The 24,435-nt window shown below is 35.9% G+C and overlaps 1 protein-coding gene across 1 annotated transcript in view; it reads right to left on the bottom strand.

The window, feature by feature from the left end:
* The window catches only part of RYR3 (ryanodine receptor 3), a 197,651-nt gene extending 184,171 nt beyond the window's left edge, over nt 1-13,480 (bottom strand). The window contains exon 1 of the mRNA XM_053979767.1: nt 13,412-13,480. Within this exon, the coding sequence (XP_053835742.1) occupies nt 13,412-13,462 (51 nt within the window). The 5' untranslated portion in view covers nt 13,463-13,480. The remainder of the gene's footprint in view (nt 1-13,411) is intronic.
* Nucleotides 13,481-24,435: the final 10,955 nt, after the last annotated feature.

The raw sequence follows: 24,435 nt of genomic DNA, 5'->3' as shown, positions 1-24,435 counted from the left end.
TTCCTTGTGCACTCATCTACAGCCTGTCCATCCATACATCCACTTTGTGTCAGAGAATGCATTGCTTTCCTGCATTTACACACAAGTAGATCCTAACCTTTATCTGGGTGCAACAAAATAAAAATCAAAACTATTCAAAAAAAACGCAAAACAAAGAGTTTCTTACCCAGAAAGCCTGTACATTTGTGTTACATCAGAGGTACTATTTTGCTAACTTAGATTAAAATCACAGTTTGAATAACAGCTGCAAACATTAAGAGAGTACTTCAAAGCACATTAATTAGGCTAAAACATGGGTTTTAATCATGGCTCACTTGAGATGGTTTAAGATAATTCTTTCAAATTTGGCCATTGTTAGATAACTGAACTGAAATTACCACTTCTCATTGCATCAAAAGGAGTGGTTGTTCTACTTCTTTAATGCTGAGTCAAATCTTAATATGAAGGGCATAGAAATTAAATATCCAATTGGGTTTTTTAATTGAACAACAGATATAGTAGATCTCCCTTTCTGCATCTACAGGCTCTCACATTTATTACATTTACCTTCCAATTACTATTTAGCAACAGTACACTCTCACCACACATAACTACCAACAACTGACTCTTACACATAGCTATAACGCTTTATTAAGTGCTACATATGAACATTACACTAACTTGTAAATAGCTGAAGACAAGATCTACAGCTGATAATTCAACACAGCTAATAGTCACAAGAGCCCTGCAGACTATGTACATACTAGACAGAAAGTAACCAGAGTGAATATGCATATAGAATATTGTAACAGGAGAAGAAATACTTGGGAAGAAGCAGATGTTGCCATTGTTTCAGACCTCTATTTTAGGACAGAAGCACATTGCCCAGCATTGTCTAAGACAGCATTTCTGCAAATATTGTAACTCTTCACCTTGCATATCCCCACCCCCCCAAAAGCTGACAAATCAATGTGCAATTATCTTATAATAAAACCACCAACCTTAAAAAAACCAAACAATGGTCATGTGTACCAAGAATCCCGACTACTTAAATCTCTGCTTCAACATAAGGAGGTATAAGTTATTTTTGGGATGCCATCTCAATCAAAGAAAACTGCACTTGCATGGTGACATGGTCAGATGGAAGCTGTCAGCACTGCTAAAAGCTCACTACTTTTGTCATGTTTATACAATATTACAAGATCACAGAATTTACTAGGTTGAGATCATTGAGTCCAACCTATGAGCAAACACCACCTTGTCAAGTAGTCCCTGGCACCAAGGGCCACATCCAGTCTTTCCTTAAACACCTCCAGGGACGTGCCTCCACCACCTCCCTGGGCAGCCCATTCCCATGCCTAAACAACCTTTCTGTGAAGAATTTGTTCCTAATGTCCTATTCCTGGTTTCTAGAAAATAACAACTGTGTCTTTGCCTCTGTCCTCTGCAGTTGCATTTAAGAGGAATAGCTCTGTGATTTCTATTGTAACAACAGCAAGCAGTTGTTACTGTTGCTGTGAAAACACCTGGCTTAAGAAATGACAGAAAACAGAGTACACAGAAGCTGGTATCTGGTGTTCTGATATGGCTGCATTTCACAGCTAGCTGATAGGGTGTTTCCCTACAGCAGTAGTGCTTGAGGTTTAAGGGATGCACAGAAGTAAAGAGAATTGGTATTGTTAACTGTTGTTGCCTGGAAGTAGCCTGAGGTCAGGATAATCTTCCATCAACTCCCATGTTATCATTGGCTCTCTGTCTAGTTTGTTTTAGAAAAACAAAGAAAAAAGATAGAGATGTGAAAAGATAAAAGTAGTAATCAGGATACAGTTAAGTTGCATGAACACATGATAGAACTATGTAATAAAGTGATTAATTTTCTAAATAGCACCAGAAATATTCTGTGGATGTCATGGACTACCTGTAGCAGAATATCACTCTTCTTCATTCTTTTTTTTTCCTTGCAGATTTCTGCTTCCCCTCCCCCTCCATTTTTTTTGCATCATGGTGAACACATTTCACCCTTTAGAATATTGTGATTTATGATTCTAAATGTTCTTCATATTGGCAAAGGAAAGAAAGGTCATATTACCACTCTAATTGGCAAGTTAAGCTTCATAAATAGGCCCTTATTTCGTCAGTAATGTTATTTAAGCCTGAGGTCAACCTTGAGAGAAGCTGGCCTAGGAAGATCCCTGGTAGGAAAAAAAAATGAGTCTTTCTAACAAAAATAAACTTCTGCCATGAAATTCAATTTACATGTTCTGAATGAATCTAGAATCTTCCACATACCACCAAGCTTCCTGAATTTCAAATAAATCACAAAAATCTGTACTTCCTTGTTCAGCTTCTCTCAAAGTTGGTGCTTTTTCAATAGCAAGGCACCAGTGGATACAATATTACAGTTATTGCTTGCGACAAGCAAATATCAACTATGACAAGAAATAGCAACTATACTCTGGTTAGCAGTAAAAGGTCATTAGCAGCAGCTCCTGTAATTTATCTGCAGTTAGGCTAACTAGGCCTTTCACAATGAGTCATCAAATTTTGGCTTTTCAAATAAAAAAGGACAAAAGCCTTAGTAAGAAAAGCATTTTCCCTTCTAATAAAGTTCTCTTCCTTAATTAAGATTTTTTTTTAACATTATCACTATATTTTCACACATTCGTATCAATATATTTTAAATGCAGGTGATGACCTTTTTTTCCTTTTTGAGGAAACTCTTTACTATCTAACTTAGCAATTAGTGTGTCTTCTCTACTGGAAGAACAATCTGGCTGTATAAACAATATTTGCAACATATGACATATATTGCAGCACATTCTTTTTGGACCTTTCCATTTATTTAGGGCTAGCTGATTTTGTAGCTCTTAACTTCTCTTACAGTTCACAATGATACAAGTATACCACACAGCATCATTCATTTTGTGCATAAAGGAGATCAGGTGCAAAACGTATAAATGAAAGAATTCTGAAACTCAGGCTAATTTGTGTAATTAAAGCAAAGGAATTCTTCTCCAGGCCAGCTTTTACTATTTCACACATGAAACTGAAGCAACAATGGGAAAATGTTCATACCATGGTGAAGGATATAATCCCATGTACTATCAAATAACACTGTTGTATTCCCTTTTGTGAAACTTTGTCCAGTAAGCTTGTCTTTGCAGTGCAGCTTAAAATCACTATTAGAAAACCATTAGTCTTAAAAAAGAGTCATAATAGTTGCTGACTTTTCCTTCTATTATAAAGCAAAATTTATATTAACTACTGTTATTGAAGGGGTTTTTTTTGTAATTCTATTATAGTTGGTTTGACTATGTATGTACAAAGCAACTTTTTTCCTTCTTTATAGAAATCAAAATATTAGAAAAAAGCCTTAAACTATGCAAGAAACACATCAACATCATTATTTTACAAACAGATATATCAACATCTTTATTAAGAGAAACATGAGGAGAAAATATTATGGGTCTAATTAGATAAAAAAACAAAGATAATAACAGAATCCAAATATTCAAAACTTATAGTACCTGGCACAATATGAGATGCAATGTCACTTAATTGTACAGGTGGAAATATTTTGTACCTGTAGAAGATCCAAAATTTTACCTCATTCCATTTCATGGAATAAATTTTTAAAAATTTAGGGATATCTTGAGCAAAACTACAATAAACACAGTAAATAACTATTGAATAAAACCAAATACCTAAGGCAAATATGCATAATAGGCATTCACAGCGACTAAAGGAAGAGGTGTTGATTGACAGAATTAATTTGAAGAGTTATAACAGCAGAAAGTTTACTAAAACTGATAGATTTAACATTTAATTGAAACTTTTGAAATAATAATCAATGACAAGTGATCCAGTAAGAATACCTATCCTTTATAATCAAGAGTTGCTTGAAGAGTTATTATTGAGGTACTACTGGGTATTCAAGGACTCAGCTCTTTTATTCACTCACACAACAGAGACACATTGAAGATGGGGCCAGTTTGACATTGCCTAGGACAGTCATCTAGGATCCAGTACAGTACACAGAGAAAGTTCTTGACATTTTTTGTAAGCTTTGACCTAGATTTTTTTTTTTTTGTTATATTGTGTAGCAAAAAATTAAAAAACAAACAAGCAAACAAACAATTTTTTTTTTTTTTTTACATCTACCATTTCCAGATGTGGTAATAAAGTAATTAAAATAAAAAAAGATTTCCAAAAGATCTGCAAAGATTTAACAGGAAACCAAGTAAGGAACAACTCACAACTTTCAGAGAAAAGGTATAGTGTCTGCAAATGAAAAATGTTAATATTTTCCTATGCATTTAAAAAACCTCACTCTTTCTTAATTCTAGTATATCAAAGTAGTTCATAAAATAAAGGGCAAATGCAAAGATTTCAATGAAGGTTTGGCACACAATCATCATTAACTTTCCACAGGCAAATCAGAAAATCAGATCTTATTAATCCCTATTAGCATTTAGTCCTGTAATGGTCAATTTGAATGCAGGAAAGAATCTTTTATCCCGTGAATGTTTTTCACAAAAAAGTTACCTCGTAGCTACAAATGCAAGCATAATATGCATGATGAGACTGAGGTCTTCCAAATTCTAAACTCTACTTTTCCCAGCTTTGGCCACATAGAAACTGTAATGTCTATTGATTTTGATCTCTTGAAAAGTGCAACAGAAATGGATATGCACTTGAGAAGACAGGCTGGTAACTTGGAGTTTAATACTGACAGTTGGGGGTTAATTTTCTTTCAGTCAAAATGTTAACTAACTCTATCAATGTTTCTGTACATTCTTCATCAGCTTCCAAATTAAACAAACTACTGACATTAAGTATCTTTAATATGTATCAGGTGTATAGGTCTTCTGAGAATTTTCCATATATAGAAAAGATGAGGCAGTGAAGTCAATGAACATCAGATGGAGTCTTGGGAAATGGGAGTCATTTGGCCTTGGGCATTCTAGTGAATCATCTGGGACATTAGCACTAGCAGATATTCTAAACTTGATGATCCTTGTACTCCCGTTTGTACATGGTACTGCTGATGTAGTTCAAAAGCATGTTAAACTTCCAGTGCTATAAATTAATTCTGCATCTTCTGTTAAAAAGGTGTTTCAATGTGCATGTTGATTTTTTTTTTTTTTTTTTTTTTTTTTTTTTGTACAAGCAATTTTAAAATATCTTATTTAAGTTGCAATTCTTCAGTATTACTTTTTTATCGAAGAATTTCAAATTGTTGCAATTGTGTCAAGGGAAGTTGGTTTTCTGGCACAAGGTATCAGAGAACATGGTTGAGTGCTGAAGTAGCTGGAATACTCAAGACTGACAAAGATGTTGCTGTGGACTAAAAACAGCTCAGGCGTGTGCTGACTACTCAGTTCACTGAGGAACTAGCACTTGCTTTTTTGGATAAAAGCCCAGTAGAAGGAACAAACTTGATGTTACTACTGAATCTTTCTCCTTATGTTGCTGACGTCTCTACTTTTACTTCTACTGACCGTAGCTGACACTGCTCCCCGTGGATGAGATGTGCCAAAAGAGGGAACTGGAAAAGGGCGGTTACAGACTGGTCATCAGCTCTCAGTCAAAGCTGAGCCCTGTCTGTGGAGACTGAGCATTGACTGATAGCAGGTGTGCAATGACTGACAATCAACAGCTCTGGGTGCCTCATACCAAGACTCTACCAGAAGCAGATTGAGCAGATCTCATATCTCATTTTCCCTATAGGCGTTTGTAATTCCAATGCATATCCCAACCTTGAACTACTTTAGACGCCTCCTGAGGTGTCACATATTTGCCATTTGCACTTCAGAACATCACTGTAATTTTCAGAAAACATGTTTCCAAAAGCTAGCCAAGCACATCAAGTATTTGGCTGGAAAATATCTGCTGAAACTAGAACATGCATTCTTTTAAAGTAATATCTGGTACACAACTTTAAATCTTCCAGCACTAAAACCACTATATCCTACTAAGTTAGAGACAGAAGGAATGGTGTGGTAATGTTGTCATGACATTCAAGACAGAATATAAATTTAAATCTTCTATATTGAGAAAATAAACCAAAATACTCATTGAGGAATACATTAATACCTCATGTTTTCTTTCTGAATCTTTTAAAGTGTATTTATGTTACCAATTGTTTTTTTAATTGAGATGATCATTTTACTGTCTTTAGACATCTGTGCTTATTATATGTCTGCAGTGTTACTATGTGTCATTTGGGAAAATGTGTATTTTGTATATGAAGTCAAGAGACACAGAACTTTTAGCTAGTGTCCTCTTATTGAATTCAATGTCTTCAAAATAACTGCATGCCAATTTTATTTTTCATCTCCTCCATGCCTGCAACTGTTTTAATTTTTGGAATGTGTTGCTAATGCACCTGGCAGCATTTGGCTGTGTGGTCACAGCACTGCCATGGGAACTGAGAAGAGGCAATATTCACTGCTGGATTTCAATATGAATCATACCCACTTAGTACAGCATGGGACTAGAGATCAGAAAACCTACTTGCTGATTGCTATAAAAATGCATAACATTACTAACAAATTCACTATTTATTACTGAAGATATTAATTCCCATTTAGACACCAAAAAGCAGACCATGAGCATAAAACAAATCCCTACAACAACCACCAGCGTGGCTAGGAGGAAATAGGGAAATATATGCTTGGGTATTAATTTAGGATTATTGCATGGTCACAAATCCTATCAAAAGGCTTTTCAGTCACTAACATTCTAAGGCAAGAATGAAGAGTTTTGCTTGACTGTAACAAATTTGATGTTATTTCCCCAGAACTGCATCAACATCAAATACCCCTAGAAATATAATTAGGGAGAAAGAGAAAAGAAGGAATGGAAACTAACACGGAGTTAGATCTATCCTAGAAGTCAAATCAATCATGAATACATTCAATCTCACAAATATTTTCTAACAATGCACTGAATTTGTAACATTGTAGTATAAGCACTGATTTCTTTTAGAAATAGCATTTTTTAAATTTATGCTGTAGAAAAAAGCAGTAGAAAAAGCATGATGTTGAGTTAATGTAGTATAATGTTGCTTTGATGTTAACTGATGTAGACTGGTCTAATATGAAGGAGCTTGTTAAAGTGCAACTTGTTACATATAATTATGTATATTCTATTTATATGATATACAATATATCCATACATATATCACACATACATGTACTATGATTGTATATTGTTTTACAGTGCATCTCTGAATTTTACTGATCTACATACTTGTAGAAAAAAATAGGATTACTGCCTATTCTATAGATCCATGCTAAATAAAACATAAGAAATGTCTCAAGGAAACCAACCGAACAATGTACCACCTCAAGATCGACGTCGGGACCTTTTGGATGTGTATTCCTACCTCAGCTACCTTCAATTTGATAGAAAGAAATCTGCCTCCACCTCTGATTAATCATGATGCAACTCTTCATTGTTCACTGTTCTATCTGCAAAAACTCGACTTGCCTTTTCCTCTTTCTGCTCCCCTTTACCTGATCTAGTCTTCCACTACACCATCACCCAGAAAATGCATTTTCCCAGATTATTTATTACAGTTGGGTTTTCTATAAACTTCAAACAACTTTCATTAAATTAAACAGAACAAATTACTGATGCATTTCCTTTTCCATCTAAACATGAGGCAAAGAACTTTTTCATGCCAGGGGCCTAAAACACACATTTACATTTATTTCATTCCAAAAGAGAAATTATTACAAATTAATTGAAAAGCTGATATAGATGTCAAGCAACTATTCCAATATGTTTGGAGGTTAAAACACACACTACAGTCAAGCACTGACTGTTGTCTTTATACTGCGGTAGACCATTTCCTTAAAATTCTGGCTTGAAAAGAGGTTGCAATTAATTCCACAAGATTTATTCTTTATTTCATAAAAAATAAACACAGCATATCACAGCACACTGTGATGCTGGAAATGCGATGCACTGGAAATTTTGTCATAATCTAAATGTCCTTAATATGATCCTACTTTTAGCAGGGAAATAGTCCTAAGCAAAGAATGACCATGAGTAGTTTTGCCTACAGTGACAAACTGGGCAAAAACATTCATAAAGTTGAGAACACATGCAGGAAGTAAAAGGGGCAGCTGAATGAGTGAAAATAAACTGAGCAACATTATTTACAAAGAAGGACACTACAAGTTCTTAGAAACACAACTCAATAATAATTTACAACATTAAGTATGATTTCCATGGTAGAAAATGAAGGAAAATAAGAGTGATTGTGAATAGTTGTACTGGTGATAGCCTGAAGTTTAAGAAGCAAAAAACAAGTACATCTGAAAGACTCTTTTTAAAGAGAGGAAGGAACATGGTGTAGGTTTTGTTTTGTTTGTCGCATAATTTTTGTTGTACTACTTAAAAGCTTTAGAAGTATGGACTGCTACACAAATATACAACTGCAGCAATAGGATCAGAAGGGGGAGATTTAATGCACAGAGATAAATAGATAAACAGATACAGAAATATTTAACTCAAAAATAACTGAACTCCTAATACTCACCAGGTCTCAGAAACAACTCAAATTTTTGATAACATTCTTTATTTTTACTCCTTTTTGAAAGGAATTGACTGACTAATGAATTGCTGTGTCATGAATTGCAGCACATTTCAGTGACAATAGACAAAATGTTCTAATTAATTTGAAAACAATATAGTGCAATACACACAGCTGTTCAAAAAGCACACAAAATTTGTTCCAGCTCCCTTAAAAAGGGCATCAGGAGGATTCCACTGATTTTATCTGAAGGCATTTCCTATCCTTTCTATACTTTTCTATAAATTCATGCACAACCCACTGTGATCAGATTCCACATTTTCCCAATTTTTAACTAAGCACTGCTAAAGACTTCTCCCTAGAAACATCTTCCATTATTGTTTGGTGTTTGGACATTTGTCTGATCTATTTGTTTACAAGTATTGGTCTGGTAGGTATTTTATAGGGCATACCTGTACTTAATCAAACCACAGAGATCTGTGCTACAGAATATCAGCATGCAGTTAGTAACATAACTATTAGATACAAAGTTGGACTACTAAGGAAAAATTATTTTCATATCTCCACTTCATATGTTCTTTGTTAGAGATACACCACTAGGAAAATAGAATTGATGAAACAACATATATTAGAAGCATCTAAAAAAACCTAGTTTTATGCCACACTGATCCCTGATAAACTGAAATGGTTTAGTACCATACTTAGAATAGTTTTTAAAGCATCATATAATCACTTTTTATATTTGGCAACAGTGTAAATGACTAGGAGAAAAAAAAAGAAAATCTAATTCACACTATACCTGACAGTTCATATTGTAAAACAGATTACTTTCCATCTCATTTGTAACATCTGAACAGTAGAAGACCTCATTTTCAAGTATAGATAGGAATGTGTAATCACAAATAAATTTGTGTATGAGCTGCTCAATCCTCTTGATTCTGAGCAGCAACTCAATACACAAATGATCCCAAAAATATCTGCAAACTCATTGTGTAAATTTACATACATGGACTAGAGCTTGAAAAAAAAAATCCAAATATTCTTTTCTGGGTATTTGTAACAGTATTTTGTTATTTAAGCATAATAGATAATTTTAGTCAGTCTATGGAAGAAAACAGTTTCCCATTCCTATCTGTAAATTTTTAGATAGTGATTGGAGAGGTTTATGAGAACACTTAAGTCTTTGAGAGAAGCTGTTAAAAGAGCAAAAGTTAAAGAAGGACCAATTGGTAAGGCCTTTGTCACTAACAAAAAGGAAGGACTAGTAACCAGCTGGAGAAAGAAACACACACACACAGGCACAGGCACAAAGGCATATATACACTTATGCCCAGACACACTAGCACAAACAGTATTTTGATTTACAGAAAATGAAGCAGAATTTTGTTGACTAATGAACCATCTCAAAAAAAAAAAAAAAAAAAACAACAACCAAAAAAAACCCAAAAAAAACCCCACAAAAAACCAAACCAACAATAAACAACAACAAAAGGTATCTATTAAAATAAGGAGAGATTCTTTCCATTAATAGCATGAATTTCAGGAAAAATAGCAAAGCAATAGACCTTTCAACTAGTGTTACCACCATAATTTGGACTCTAAGACAGTGAATGACTTTGATATGCTTCATTATATTTAAAGTGCTTTGGCAGGGGTGGGACTGTTAGCAAGTTACTATTTAGGTATTTCTAATGGAAGAAGGCAAAAGCTCTTTGCTCCAAGACAGAGACCACCTCATATTTGAGTAATTCAGCAGCAGCAGGAACTTGTGAATAATTTCTGGAGAGAAGAGGACTTTTTCAATTCATCATAGCAGTAAATTCCCAGTAGCTAGGAAAGGCTCAAATGAGAATGGCTTACACTCACTCATTCACATTAAGGGCAACAAGGTTCTTTCTCTATCCCTCAGGATGTTATCTCAAAACAGCACAGGTAACCATATGTATTCTCACCTAATGCTGCATAATGTCAGCTACATTGATTTCTCATGTATTCATGCCTTAGGAGGGGGTAAAAATAAACAATATGGGAAAATCATCTAAACAAATGGGAAACTAAACCACAGCAGTATTGCATGTTACACACATGCAACAAGTGCTTTGCTTCTCCCTTCTATACATGACACACTGAATATCCAGAGCCAAAACCAGAAGGAAGCCACCAACTAGAAAAATAGAGGAACAATTTCAAGCATTATTACAAGAAAACACCAAAAATGTCATAACAAAGACACAACTACAGGGTAGTAGTGTAAGAAAAAATATGTGTGTTTATATATTTATTTATGTTCATACTGAACTTACAAGTCAGGGAAAAATGCAGAATAGAAATTACACGGCATAAATAACACCTTCCTTGAAATGCTGTCATTGCATGTAAAGGCTTTACGCAAGCATTTGGACATAGTTGAAATGAGTACTGAAGGCATACTACTACTAGAACAATGATAATGATTTTATCCTCTCTGGAATTTGTTCTTTAACTGTTTCTCATTCTCATTGCTGCCAAACTAATTAAATATAAGGAATATTTTGGAACAAAAAGTGACAGCAAAAAGCTTTCCATCAAATCTTATAAATGTGCCCACAAGTTGCTGCTCCATAGAAACAAATACAGATTTCATCATCACACATTAACAAACTTCTTGACCTTTTATATGAGGAGAGAACATAAAAGTGACACACAAAACTAAACAACTACTTTGATCTGGAAGACAAAAAAGTCATAACCAACAAAAAATTGAGAACAAAAGGACATTTGTCTTTAAGATAACAAAAAAAATTTAAGCAGATTTTTAAGAGTTGATTCTCTTGCTCTTTCAAAAAAAAAAAAAAAAAAAAAAAAAAGCTGTATCATAAAAAGCTGTATCATATATTTGAATCAAAAGTCATCTAATCTTATTTTATACCTAAAGCAGAAAGAGCTATCCCCAAGACCCTAAAATATCCTAGAAAACTTCTCTCTAAAGACTCAAAAATAAAAATTTGCATATCAACATTTTCAAGGGAAGATTCAGCTCAGTAAGCCTTGGAAACATTCAGTAGCAATCCAAATACCCACAAAATATTTTGATTCAGAGGAGATCCTAATTGATTAACAATTTCACTGCAAGAGTTCTTAAGGACTACTGTACTATTTGTTTGTAAGCACAAACACTGTTTATGCAGAAATAAAAGCTGTAAGAAATCAGTTCTGAAGGTGTATCTCCCTGTAGCACTCAGTATCTAATAAATGTTTCCTTTCTCAGTATACTAAGAAACAACAGTTCTTCCCTTGCCCGCGAAGGTGAAGGAAGATTTATAACGGGAAGGAGACAGCAGGAACTGATATGATTGCTTAGAGCAAGAAGTAGCTAGAACTTCCAAGAGAGAAATCTAGTCCATTCTCTCCCCTGTAGATTTCCTTGCACTACGTGAAGGAACACTTCTGCATAGGGTCCCTTTTGCTATTTCCATTTTTGGCCCACACCTCTATTTAGCACTTCATTTTAACCATGGGAAAGAAGTGTAACAGAGTTACTCTAGCATAAGAATGTATCACAGCAGCAGAAATTGCCATCTCATGTAGCACATAGAGGCCACCTATGAAAGGGCAAAGCTGCTCACTCCATCACTGAGGATGGCTGTTCAGTCAAGGCAACATCCCAGAAAGGATGAAGGACACACATTTAAAGCTCCAGTCTCAGATTAAAGGCTGGAGCAATCTGCTAAAATATGTACCTCAAAAAAGTGTAGTGGAGGGGAGGAATGTTGGAAAAGATTTCTCATTGTCATTATCCATGCCCCACCATTAAATTCTCTGAGGCTTAAAAGTGCTAACGACACTTCATCACCCCTAAACAACTTAAAGCAGTAGCCATCTCCTTATCCCAACCTTTATTTCCCATAAATAACTTACACCAGCCTCTCACAAATCAATCTTGTAATTTCTTACTTTGGGAATTTAGCACGTTTTATTTTAGTGACTTATCCTTTCAAAGTTGAATCAGCTCTACAGGAGCCTGTTTCTGTAACATTATTTGTGATAAATGCAAAGTAAAGATAGCATGGAAAGGGAAGAGAACACACACGTTTAATAGCAGTTTTTCCACGCTAGTTGCACAACAACACACTCTTAGTCATGCAGGGTGAAAATCAGGAGACACAAGGTGAGACATGAAAAGGATGTTATGCTCTTCCCAAAAATTAATGCATGTACACTACTTGCTTAAAAGTCCAAATTAGTTGTGTAACTAGATTTGTGTAAAGCTTTAGGAAAGAATGGTGTGAGGGCACTTTATAGAAAATTACACCAAGTGGAGGGTATTTCACTAATTAACACCCCTTCCCAAAGAAATGCTTATGTCCTTTAAAGATAAGCTTCTTTTAAGTAGAGAAAAGACCCCAAATATTTGCAGAGCCCTGAGTTCAACATCTGTTGGTATTCCCTACACACAAGTGTGCTTCTGTGTGCATGTTTATCAGAAGAGGTCATCAGGGGCTTGCTTGGTTTATTCATCATTTTAAGGCACTCCTATTTGCAAAGCTTCTGTTAATGTCAGTGAAATCTAACCCAGACAGAAGTTTCAGAGGTCACATATTTGGCATGCTACATTTAGAAACCCAAGTACAAAGTTGACGGGGACATTTCAAACACAGGGGATTACAGCGGAAATAGGTCTCCTTATACCAAACTGGCTATTGAGCAGATTCAGGGAAGAACACACCGATACTGTATGATGCTATTAAAGCTCTTATTCTTGCTTTATTTTATCCACTGACTAAATCAATTCTGCCATTTGGAAAAGCCCAGCACAGAAATAACACTTTATTTTTAATACAACAGAAAAGAAATAGACATGAGACACAAAATCATGTATTACATGACCTATAAAAAGCAGATACTTACAGTTCGTAGGAACTGTATTTCATCTTCCCCTCCTTCACCCCCTTCAGCCATGGCTCTTGAGGAGTCAGCTCTGCTGAGGCTGATCGCCTCCACCGTCAGCTCACTGCGCTCTGTACTGCTCCTCTCCTATCAGTATTAGCATATAGCTAATCCACAGCCATATAGGGAGCTCAGCTAACTCCACTGCACTGCAGACTGTCAGTCAACCCCCTCACTGCCAGAGCCAACTGCGCTGCTGCTTTTCCAGCTCATAGCAAGCAATTCTCTCCCTTTTCTCTCTACCCTGGAGGCAAAATCCCCTACTGTTAAGGTATTGCAGGAAGCATTATATGCATCACTAGGTGTTGATTTTTTTTCCCTCCAGATACTGTCTGGGCAGAATAACAAAAATGGTGAAGTGTTAACAAAAGCAGAGCTTGAGCTTCCATTTTCACAGATCAGGATAGCCAATTTTGAACTGAAATGTATCAAATTCAGCAATTCTGAACCTACTGATTATGCAGCAGAAGGATGTAATCCTGATGATCACAGGACAAGCGGATTTTGACAGCAGGTATTTTCAGCTTGCTTACAGTAATTTCCATTTCTTGCTTCTCTGCATAAGCAGCTGCAAATCTGATTTCCAAAATGACTTTATGATCTGAACCAACTATGTGTAGTTATTTGTGCTATCTCTTTACATGTTATTTGTACCTCTATCCTAGGGACTTCAAGGGCTTTATCTATATCTTTTTTAGATCTACACCTGAATATTTATAGAAGATGGTAAATATTTGCTTCAGAATCCATAAAACAGAGTTATGTTAAAATAAAACTTAAAATAACTTTAAATTCTAGTTCAATAATGAAAAAATTTGTAATTAATGAAAATTGTTATTTATTACTTCAATATGACTAAATAATGAAAGAAAAAAAAATAGATCAACACTAGAACAAAATTTAATTAAGTGAAGGGAGGAAAAAAAGGACATGAGGAAACAGAAGAAAGCACCAAGGAGGCTCTAGCCAGCCAATTCACTGTGTGATCTTGAATCTTGTGATAAGACTGGAACTACAGCTTACCCCTACATTCAACCCCTGAGAAGAATTACCCAAAATTTGTGCAGTCCCTATTTAACTTGATTCATTCTCTCACAGACTACCATAGGCATACAGTCTTTTTCTCAATAAGAACAAAAGGAAAACAGGTACAAAAAGGGAACAATATCTTTCCTGGGGTCACGAGGGTGAGTGTTACTGAAAACTGAAACTACATACTCTGTGCCCACAAGCTAATAATTTATGGACAACTGTCCTCTGGACATGGAACCCAGTGCACACTGCCCTTCTGCTCCCCAAATTAATAGTATTCTGATTTTGCACTAATTAAAATAAGCATAGTCACAAGCCAGAAAATGAGATGCCCAAGATTTTCTCTTGATGGGCAGAACTCTTTGAAAAATGTTTTATTTCACTCTGTCTTATTACCCTGAGAAAATCCATCCAAAAAATAATGCCAATCACATTACTCAGCAACAGGCAATTTCAGGTCAAAAGCGACCCAGAAGTCTTTAGTTGGTATAGTCATACTGGCTCTCCCTGCCAGTCCATCCACTTCCTTTTCCCCACCCTGCAGTTTTTGTTGGTTGCTGTGAGGATGAAAAATAGCTTTGTGCAAGGCAAAGGCAATGTGGCAGAAAAATGTTTCTCTGAAGTGCCAGAAAACTCATATGGTGGGCATTTGAACATCCATTTTTGTGTCTGGGGCTATTTTGTGGAGTTTATTTTAATTCCAGCCATCTTTGGATCAACACTTTATCTCATTCCTCATCAATAAAAAGAACATACCATAACGGATCTTCCTAATGGAATACTGTTATTCCAGGGGAAAAAAAAATCTGAGAAGTGGGAAAAATTTGCCCAAAAACAAAGCATGCCACTCAGTGATTTTACTAAAAAGAGTAGACAGTGAGACCTATGACACATGCTTATCCGTACATTTATATTCTTTTCTAATTTACATTCTAGCAGAAGGTTTCCTTGACCAGAGTAGGTGAAGACAAGGGTGTTCGAACTAGATGATTTTTAAGGACCCTTCCAACCCAAACCATTCTGTGGTTCCATTATATGCACAATGGATTTGATACAGATATTTCATGGCAAAACCCACATGTAAGGACACCTTTTCTGTAACATCTTAAATGAAACAGTCTTTTAAGCATACTACATTACTTTGAAAGATTATAAGCAAGAAATAACTAAAAATAAACACAAGTGATGAATTTTCTTCACAAATAGAAATCAATGTCATTTAGTATATGTGTTGGCCAAATTTTATTTCAGTTATGCAAGAAGATTTCCAGGTAGTAAGTTTTAAACAAGCAAAGCTGAGATTAATCCACATGAATCAAATGAAAAGGCGGAAAATATATTATTTTTCAACTGTTTTCCTCATATGTTGGAGTATTCCATCAAAACGCTTGCTTTGAAATGAAAAAAATTTGGAGTAAAATATATTTACATCAGTTAATACACATAGTTATGGATATCTATGTCTGCAACTCCTAATAAGGCAGATAGAAAGGGTATCAATATTTTTTCCTTTAAGCAGACATCAACATGCTAGGATATTTCTTTGAATTTCTTTAAACAACAGAAAAAGCATATGAAAAAAGGAATATTGGGAATACCTTAAGCATTATAACAGAGACTAGGTAAAATTCTGATTCATGTCAAACCAGTAGGTTTGGGTTTTTGTTTGTAAATTCCTCTATGGTTTGATACTCATCTTTACAAAGCATCCCATACATTGTTTTGGGAAACAATATCCTGCCATTATAAACAATAATATAAACAACATAAACAATATTTTTGTTAGATTTCCTCTTTTTAAAATTGTCCACTGTAATGCAAAACCATTGCATAGCACTTCTGTCCCCTAAATTTTTTTTTTCCTGCTATATGTTTAAGGAGAAAATTATTCACCTACTACATTATAATGAGATCCACATCTTCTCAAGACATATTTTCTGTCTAGGACTTCCCCATTGCTCCAAGACTGAGACTCAGCTGTAATGATCACATATTGCACACAGGGTGTATATATATGTGTGTATATCTATGTGTAGATGTGTGTGTGTGTGTGTGTGTGTATATATACACAGTCACTCTGCTTCACTGGCTATGACTGTAAAGTGCAGCATTCTACTCTGAAAGGTACACAGGTCCAATAATCTGAATTGTGACCACTTGTGTGTTTCATGATACTCTACTCATCCCAATCAATCCTCAATCTCTAATTTAGCACTTTTGCTCCTAAACACACTCTGGGCAGAGTTCATGGTACTTTAAAGCTATCAGAAGGACTTGTCCACAAACCAAATTTAAGGAAAACTTCCTTTCAGTTTTCATTACAAACATGCAGCCTGATTATCCTACAACATAAGCTCTCCCCTCTCACTGAGGGATTCAGGCTGACTCACTCTTCTCTTGTCCTTGATTGTAGGATAGAATTTTTATAGTAGCAGTAGCCTGACAGTAAGGAAGAGCATGGCTAGGAGGTCAAGGGAGGGGATATATATAAGTAAGATATATATCACAAAAAAAAAAAAAAAAAAAAAAAAAAAAAAAAAAAAAAAAAAAAAAAAAATCACTCTGTAAAAAATGAATATCTGAAAAATCTGTAAACAACTTTTGTTGTGTGCATTTTGCCTTTATGAAGATTGACTTAACATGCCCAATCAAAAATGAATCAAATACCAAGTAGAAGATATTTGCAAAACCTGCAATGGTAACATATGCACACTGACACTTTAAAAAGTACAGGTAATACCAGTTACCAAAGAGTCAGTTGGGTGAGGAATCAAAACTATATTTTCCACTGATAATTACAGGCCTTAGTAAAAGTTAGGTGCTACTTAAAAACTGTCATATCTCTGCATTCTTTATGTGCCTCTTAAGTACAAAAAAATCATGCACAAATACAGGTTTTAAAATGCTATTAAAAGTAAAAAATTGTTTTCTTTACAAAAAGGTCACAAAAATATTCAAATTCATTATGTTGACTATCTTCAGCAGTCAGCTCCTTGTTCAGTTCACAAATGTTAGGCACTTAAACAGGTTAACATTTCATGCACCAAAGAGAAAACTACTTCTGTGAATAACCAATGAAAAAGTTCTGGTTTTGCTTCTGGTGTTTTTTATATTGTAATTTTGTCTTGTTACTTGGAGTTTTCTGTGTTTGGTTGGGTTTTTTTTTTTTTTTTTGGTGGGGGGGCTTCTTTTTAATTTAATCTAAATGAATTGCATTTAATTTTAATGTGGAAAATGTAAGATCTTGGTTAAAGATTTCCTCAAATTTTCAAAACAAAATAAAAACTCTGATGCCATTTCTATACGAAACTGTCAAGCGTAATATGTAATGTTTCAGAATTCATAACATAGTATCAATATTGCTTGTAAGGCCTGATTCTGTGTCTTTTTAAGCAAATTCAGCACTACTTAAAGCAAAATGGGAAAGAACAGTATCTCAAAACAGATACTCAAAAATTCATTCACCAGTCATCAAACTTTTATGCTAGATTGCCATCTGGTGGTAAAGTTTAAAAAAGATTCTGTGACTACGTAAACAGAACAATATTATTTTAGCCTAAGATATTGGGAGTCTTATTTCCAATTTTATTATAGATTATGTGATACATTGGTCCACAGTGGACCAATGCTCAAACAAGGTCATCCCAGAACAAATGGCACAGGATTGGGTCCAGGCAGTTCTTGAATATCGCCAGTGAGGGAGACTCCACAACCTCTCTGGGAAACCTGTTCCAGTGCTTGATCACCTGCAGAGTAAAGAAGTTCTTCCTCAGGTTCAGGTAGAACTTCCTGTGACTCAGTTTGTTCCCATTGCCTCTTGTCCTATTGCTTGGCACCACCAAGAAGAGCCTGGATCCATCCTCTGACAACCTCCCTTCAGATACTGACAGACATTGATGAGGTCCCCTCTCAGTCATCTCTTCTTGAGGCTGAACAGGCCCAGCTCCCTCAGCCTTTCCTTGTAAGAGGGATACTCCAGTCCCCTCATCATCTCCAGAGTCCTTCACTGGACCAGGGCTGAGCAGAGGGGCAGGATCCCCTCCCTTGACCTGCTGGCCATGCCCTTCCTAATGCAGCTCAGGATCCCATTGGCCCTCTTGGCCACAAGGACACACTGCTGGCTCAGGGACACTTTGCTGTCCACCAGGACCCCCAGGCCCTTCTCCACAGAGCTGCTTCCCAGCAGCTCAGCCCTCAGTCTGGCCTGGGCCATGGGGTTATTCCTGCCCAGCTGCAGGACCCTGCACTTGCCTTTGCTGAATCTCAGGCAGTTCTTCTCTGCCCATCTCTCCAGCCTGCTGAGGTCCTTCTGAAGGGCTGCACAGCCCTCTGGGCTATCAGTCACTGCTCCCAGCTTTGTGTCATCAGTGACCTTGCTGAGGAGGGATCTGCCCTTCATCCAAGAAATCAATGAATTAAGGTAAAGAATTAAGGACACAATAGTGAACCTTGAGGAACGCCACTAGTGACAAGCTCACAAAAAGACCCTGTGGCACTCATTGATCACAACCCTCTGGGATCTGCTGTTTGGCCAGTTCTCAATCCACCTTACTGTCCACTTATCCAGTCCACACTTCCAGAGTTTACATATGAGGATACCATGAAAGCAATGTCAAAAGCCTTGCTGAAGTTGAGGTAGACAACATCCACTCCTCTTCCCTCATCCATCCGGACAGTTGTTTCATCATAGAAGGCAGTCAGGCTGCTCAAGCATGAACCTTTAGTGAATCCATGCTGAATACTTCTGATCACCTATTTGTCATCCTTGTGGATAGAGACAGCCTGCAGAATCAAATGCTCCATCTTCCAGGGACTGATGTGAGGCTGACTGTCCAAAAATTTCCTGGGTCCTCTTTCTTGCCTTTCTGAAGACTGGGGTGAAATTTGCTTTCTTACAATCCTTAGGAACCTCTACTAATCAACACAATCTTTCAAAGACAATCATAAGCAGCCTAGATATATAATCTGCCAGCTCTCTCAGCACTTGTGGATACATCCTATCAGGACTTGTGGATTGCAATTTTGTCTAGGTGTTCTCTAACCCAATCTTTCTTGGCCAAAGGAATCTTCCTTTCAGCATTCCTTTACTCTGCTTTCCTGGGTGAGAGATTCCTGAGGGTTGGCCTTGTTGGTAAAGACCAATACAAAGAAAGCATTCAGTAACTCTGCTTGCTCTGTGTTCAGTTACCAGCATCCTCCACATTATCCTCAATTTTCCTTTTGCTACTGGTAAGTTTCTTCTTGTCCTCGACATCCTTGACCAGATTTTATTCCAGACAGGCCTTTGTCTTTCTTTTGTCATTTTTGCTTACTCTGACAACCTATCTGCATTCATTCCAACTGGCCTGACCCTGCTTCCCTCTCTTATGTATTTCCTGCTTACACTTGAGAAATGTCCAGACTACATTCCTTATTTATCCACACAGATCTTTTACCCCTTTGCCCAATTTCTTGCCCATTGAGATGCATAATTCTTGAGCCTGGAAGAAGCAATCCTCAAATATCAACCAGTTCTCTTGGACCCCTCTTCCCTGCAGAGCCTGTAGTCACAGGATTCTCCCAGCAAGATCCCTGAAGAGGCACTAAAGTCAGCTCTCCTAAAATCTATGGTTGCAACCTTACTTGCTGCCCTGCTTCATCATCACCCAATACTCAACTCCACAGTCTCATGGCCACTTCAGCCAAGACTGTCCTCCACCTTCCCATCTCCAAAGAGGCCTTCTCTAGTTGTTAGCATAAGGTCAAGCAGCACACCATTCCCTGTGGGATCCTTCGCTACCTGTGGCCAGAAGTTGTCACCAGTACTTTTCATGAACCTCCTGGACTGCGCTTCACTGTGTTGCTTCTCCAGCAGATATAAGAGTAGTCAAAAGTAACTTTGACTACACTCTATATTAAACTCCATACTGAATATTACTACACAATTAAAATTGCTCTATATATCATACTGATTCTGCAGTCTTACAGAGTATAAATGCCCATAAACTTACTCTAGCTTATTACACATGTGGTAATTAGACTGTGTATCACATAAACAGGTCATAATTTCTAGGGATACCAAGTATATAGCCATACCTATTCAAACCATAATGATCGTCATCTTATCAGTTTGAGTTAGACCTAATTTAAATTGAGCAGCCATATTAATTCAAAATTTATATAAACACTTATATTAGACTTGCAAATATAATTAGAAAGTTACATAAGGACTGCTAAGTCAAAGTGGCATTTCAGCCTGTTTCTGGCATCGTCCATTTGTGAATACTTCAGAAAAAAAAAAGTTAGAGAAAAGAGCAAATCTGCTGTAAGAGTCTCACAAAATCTTCCACTTTCTGCAAAACTACAAATATGGGATTTTAAAATCCCAAAGTATTTGAACAGCTGAATATAGTAACTACAAATAAATTGTAGAAAACAGCATTTTTTTAAAAGAATAATTTGGCATAACTAATAAGATAAAGATGTAAAAAAGTAAAAATTGAACAGAATTGTATTTCATTTAATAAGGAATTCCAACTTCTAATTTTTAAGACACTAATTTTTTCTAAAAAACACCTACTTCTCCCCACTTCTCAATGACTAAAAATCAAGAAGCCTAAAATTTTCTCCCATAGAATGGCTTGTGCTGTACTGAGTGCTCCTTGGTGTAGTACAAACTTATTGATATATATTGCTATGTACTTTAGAAAAGGTAGCCATTCTCACTTCTACTTTTATTCATATTCTTATTTATTCACAGCTTTGCTTACTTGGTTTTACTTTCAAGTTTTGTTGTCATTTTTATACAGCTTTAAATAGGCAATTTAATATCCAAATGTAAGACTTTTGTCATAACTTGTTAATCAAATGCTTTTTCTCAACTGGAGCATAGACACTGTAAATGTATTAATCTTACTTGTGTTGCAGCAAACGAAAATGTGCTGGAGATGCTTTAATTAACTTTCGTAACAAGGTTCTGAAACTGTTAGCTATGATCTCTTGGGAAAGTGTAGAAACCAATTATGGGACTAGCTCTTCCAAATATTCCCAAGATAAAGGAGTCTAAATCTGAAAAAAAAATCAATAAAAATACAATTAAAAAAAAAGTCTGCTTTCATCATCTACTTTGGAATAATTCAGGTTCAAGAGCTCTTCTTGAAATGTGCATTTGCATTCATCTACTGGATATGAGTAAAGGAATATATTTACTTTAATCAATTACAAAGAGATATTGCTCTCTAGATAAAGAAGTCCTAGAAGCCTGAGCTTAAGTAAGAATAAGTATTAGCCCAGATAGAGAAAATTGTGATCACTCAGACTATTAGATGGTCTAACTAGTTTTAACAAAGAAAACGGTTCAAAAATTGCATTAAGTCCTTTAATAAAGAAGTAAAATTAAAAAATAGAGCAAGATATGTTGTTCAATGCTGTTTCAATTAGTGCCTATTCTACCAAGGTTCAGTGTGCCTCTATCTGACCACAGAATGCTTTTTTAAGCCTCCTCTCACCTTCAGTGGATCCTGTGCTGCGTTACGAGCCATCCTATCTGGTTTTGCAGCGGTCATGCAGAGGGGACCCTGGCAGTCCTGTTAACTGGAAAGCGACGAGACTTGGGACGTCCTATCTTCCCCTTCCTTCCAGGAAAGCAGAACCATCTCAGGTCCCAGATCGAGCATGTAGCAGTCACCTCTACTCCATCCACCAAGCAGTAAGGCTCACAGGCCGGGCCCGGAGTGAGAGCACAGCCCTTTCCTGGGCACAGCGGCAGGGAGGATGCAGGTCCGGAGCCCGGCTCCCTGCTGGCTGCCCCAGCACCTGGAGCACTTGATTTCTGTAAGCATAGTTAAATGCCACCTGCCCCACTGAATCGCCTCAGGGAACAGAGGAAGCAAATCTGGAGTAGTTGATGCCGTGCCGCCTCACTTTTCTCAAATTTGCTTCAGTCCCCTGAGCCCTGCATAGACAGGTTCAAAAACACTGCAGGCTGAAATGAGAAATTGATAGGAAATAATATTTAGCCTTCAAAATGCCACAAACTTTTGAATAGACTCCAATGAATTAGCTCTGCAGCCAAAGAAAGGTTATGGCAGATGAAATAAAGGCAGCTGCTGCAATTTGTAACAGCTGTAACAGACTGCAAGTGTAAAGCTGACCATGTACTAGGAATGCAGGACTTTTCTTTACCACCCCTCAGCAATGAATTGTGTGTATTTTCTTTTAGCACACTGGGTATAACAATGGAAAATTATTACATATGAAGGAGATCTGTCCAAACACCTTTTAAAAATGCGATGACAGTTCAATCAAAATTTAGGATCTTCTAACCCCTCAACTCAAATTATGGTAAGTAAGCCTTACCATATTTTCATGTAGTATTAGTGTAACTGAGTGACTTGGATTGAGGAATTGATTTCATAGCTTTGTGTTCACCTTTATAGCTCCTCAGTACTTTAACTAGCAGGTGCTGAAGTTTCATGTAGTTCTGACCATTATGGGGTTAACTTTGTGGTTTTCATTAATTATATGTGAGTCATTATGCTGTAGAGTGTGGGCAGAATATTATAATAAATATCTTTTTTTGTCCTAGAAAGTGTTTCCAACAACTCCTTCTAATAAAAATACAAAAATATAAAACAAACAAACAAAAAAAACCCCCAAAAACAAAACAAAACAAAAAAAAAAAAAAAAAAAAAAAAAAAAACAACCCCACACCAAAAACCTCAAGTGTAAACTAAATATGGCTTCACAAAGGAAGGGAGTTACAATGAAGTTCAAGAAAGCTTTAATTAATTTGGTAATACCTTTTCAAAAAAAAAACCCAAAAACCTATTGTGTCCAACTGTCCTATCAAATTCTTAAAAAATAAAATTATTTTGTGTTACCATTTAAAGTATGGTCAGTGTTTAAAAACTTGCTGTGAAAGAACAGTAAGAATTGAGAAAGGAGAATCAACAGTTTTCTTTATGAGCAAAAATAAAACTAACAATAAGGGTAATAAATAAGGGTAATATTTTTGCATAGATATTACACAGTAATTGTTCTTGAGCTAATGAAAGTCATAGCTAAATACTGTAAACTGGCATGTGGATTTACTTCCACTTGTGGTCAAAGAAAGTGCCACACAGTACTGGTCCTAATATTTTTAATTTTTCCTTTTTCAAAAACATATGCTCAAAACAGTTCTATTATAAAAATGTGGACACTATTTAATTGCTTCTTGACCTGAATACACATGTATCTTTACATTTACAAACATGTAGGAATTTTTGGCACATTCTTATAGTTAAATATTTGAGGTCATGTATACCTGACCCTGTGAATTTGGGCATTAAGATCTCTATGACATTTTGTCTGTTTCTAATATGCAGCATTTGCTAGGTTTTTGGATTATCCTTATGCTAGATTTACACCTCTTTCAGTCTTAGCATATCACGTTTCTTTAGTCAAGGGGCAAAGATTAATTTTTCTTTCATTTCTCCATTTCTAGATCAGCATCACTCTTTCTAAATTTATATTTTATGAGAATTTCAAATTTATTTTTATAGAAGATTAAAGTTTTTGGCCCCTTTTACAGCAGACATATCCTTCCTCGTAATCTAAAATAAATTCAAAAAATCTGCTGTGGAGCCATCAAATAATTTTTTAGACTACAATATTTTAAAAATATTATCTAAATATTATATTTAAAATAATATTACTTTAACATTCTTAGGTGACATCCAAGGTTTTTCCAAAAGATAATTAAATAAGTGTTATTTGAAAACACTTCTATTTCAATTACCATTTTCTTTTAGAATTATGTTGAAAATACAAGTAGATCTCTATTTATAGGATTTGTATCTCAGTGGCCAGTTGCACTGAAACTTTCATAGCTTAGAGACATGCTGAGTAATTTTTTCAAAAGACAAATATTATTTTTTAACATAACTTCACCTTACAGTTACCTATTAAGAAATTCCATTTTACACTAACAA

Source organism: Vidua macroura, chromosome 6 (genome assembly GCF_024509145.1).
Source record: "Vidua macroura isolate BioBank_ID:100142 chromosome 6, ASM2450914v1, whole genome shotgun sequence".
Lineage (NCBI taxonomy): Eukaryota > Metazoa > Chordata > Aves > Passeriformes > Viduidae > Vidua > Vidua macroura.
The sequence above is the reverse complement of the archived record's forward strand: the minus strand, read 5'-3'. Positions and strand labels throughout refer to the sequence as shown.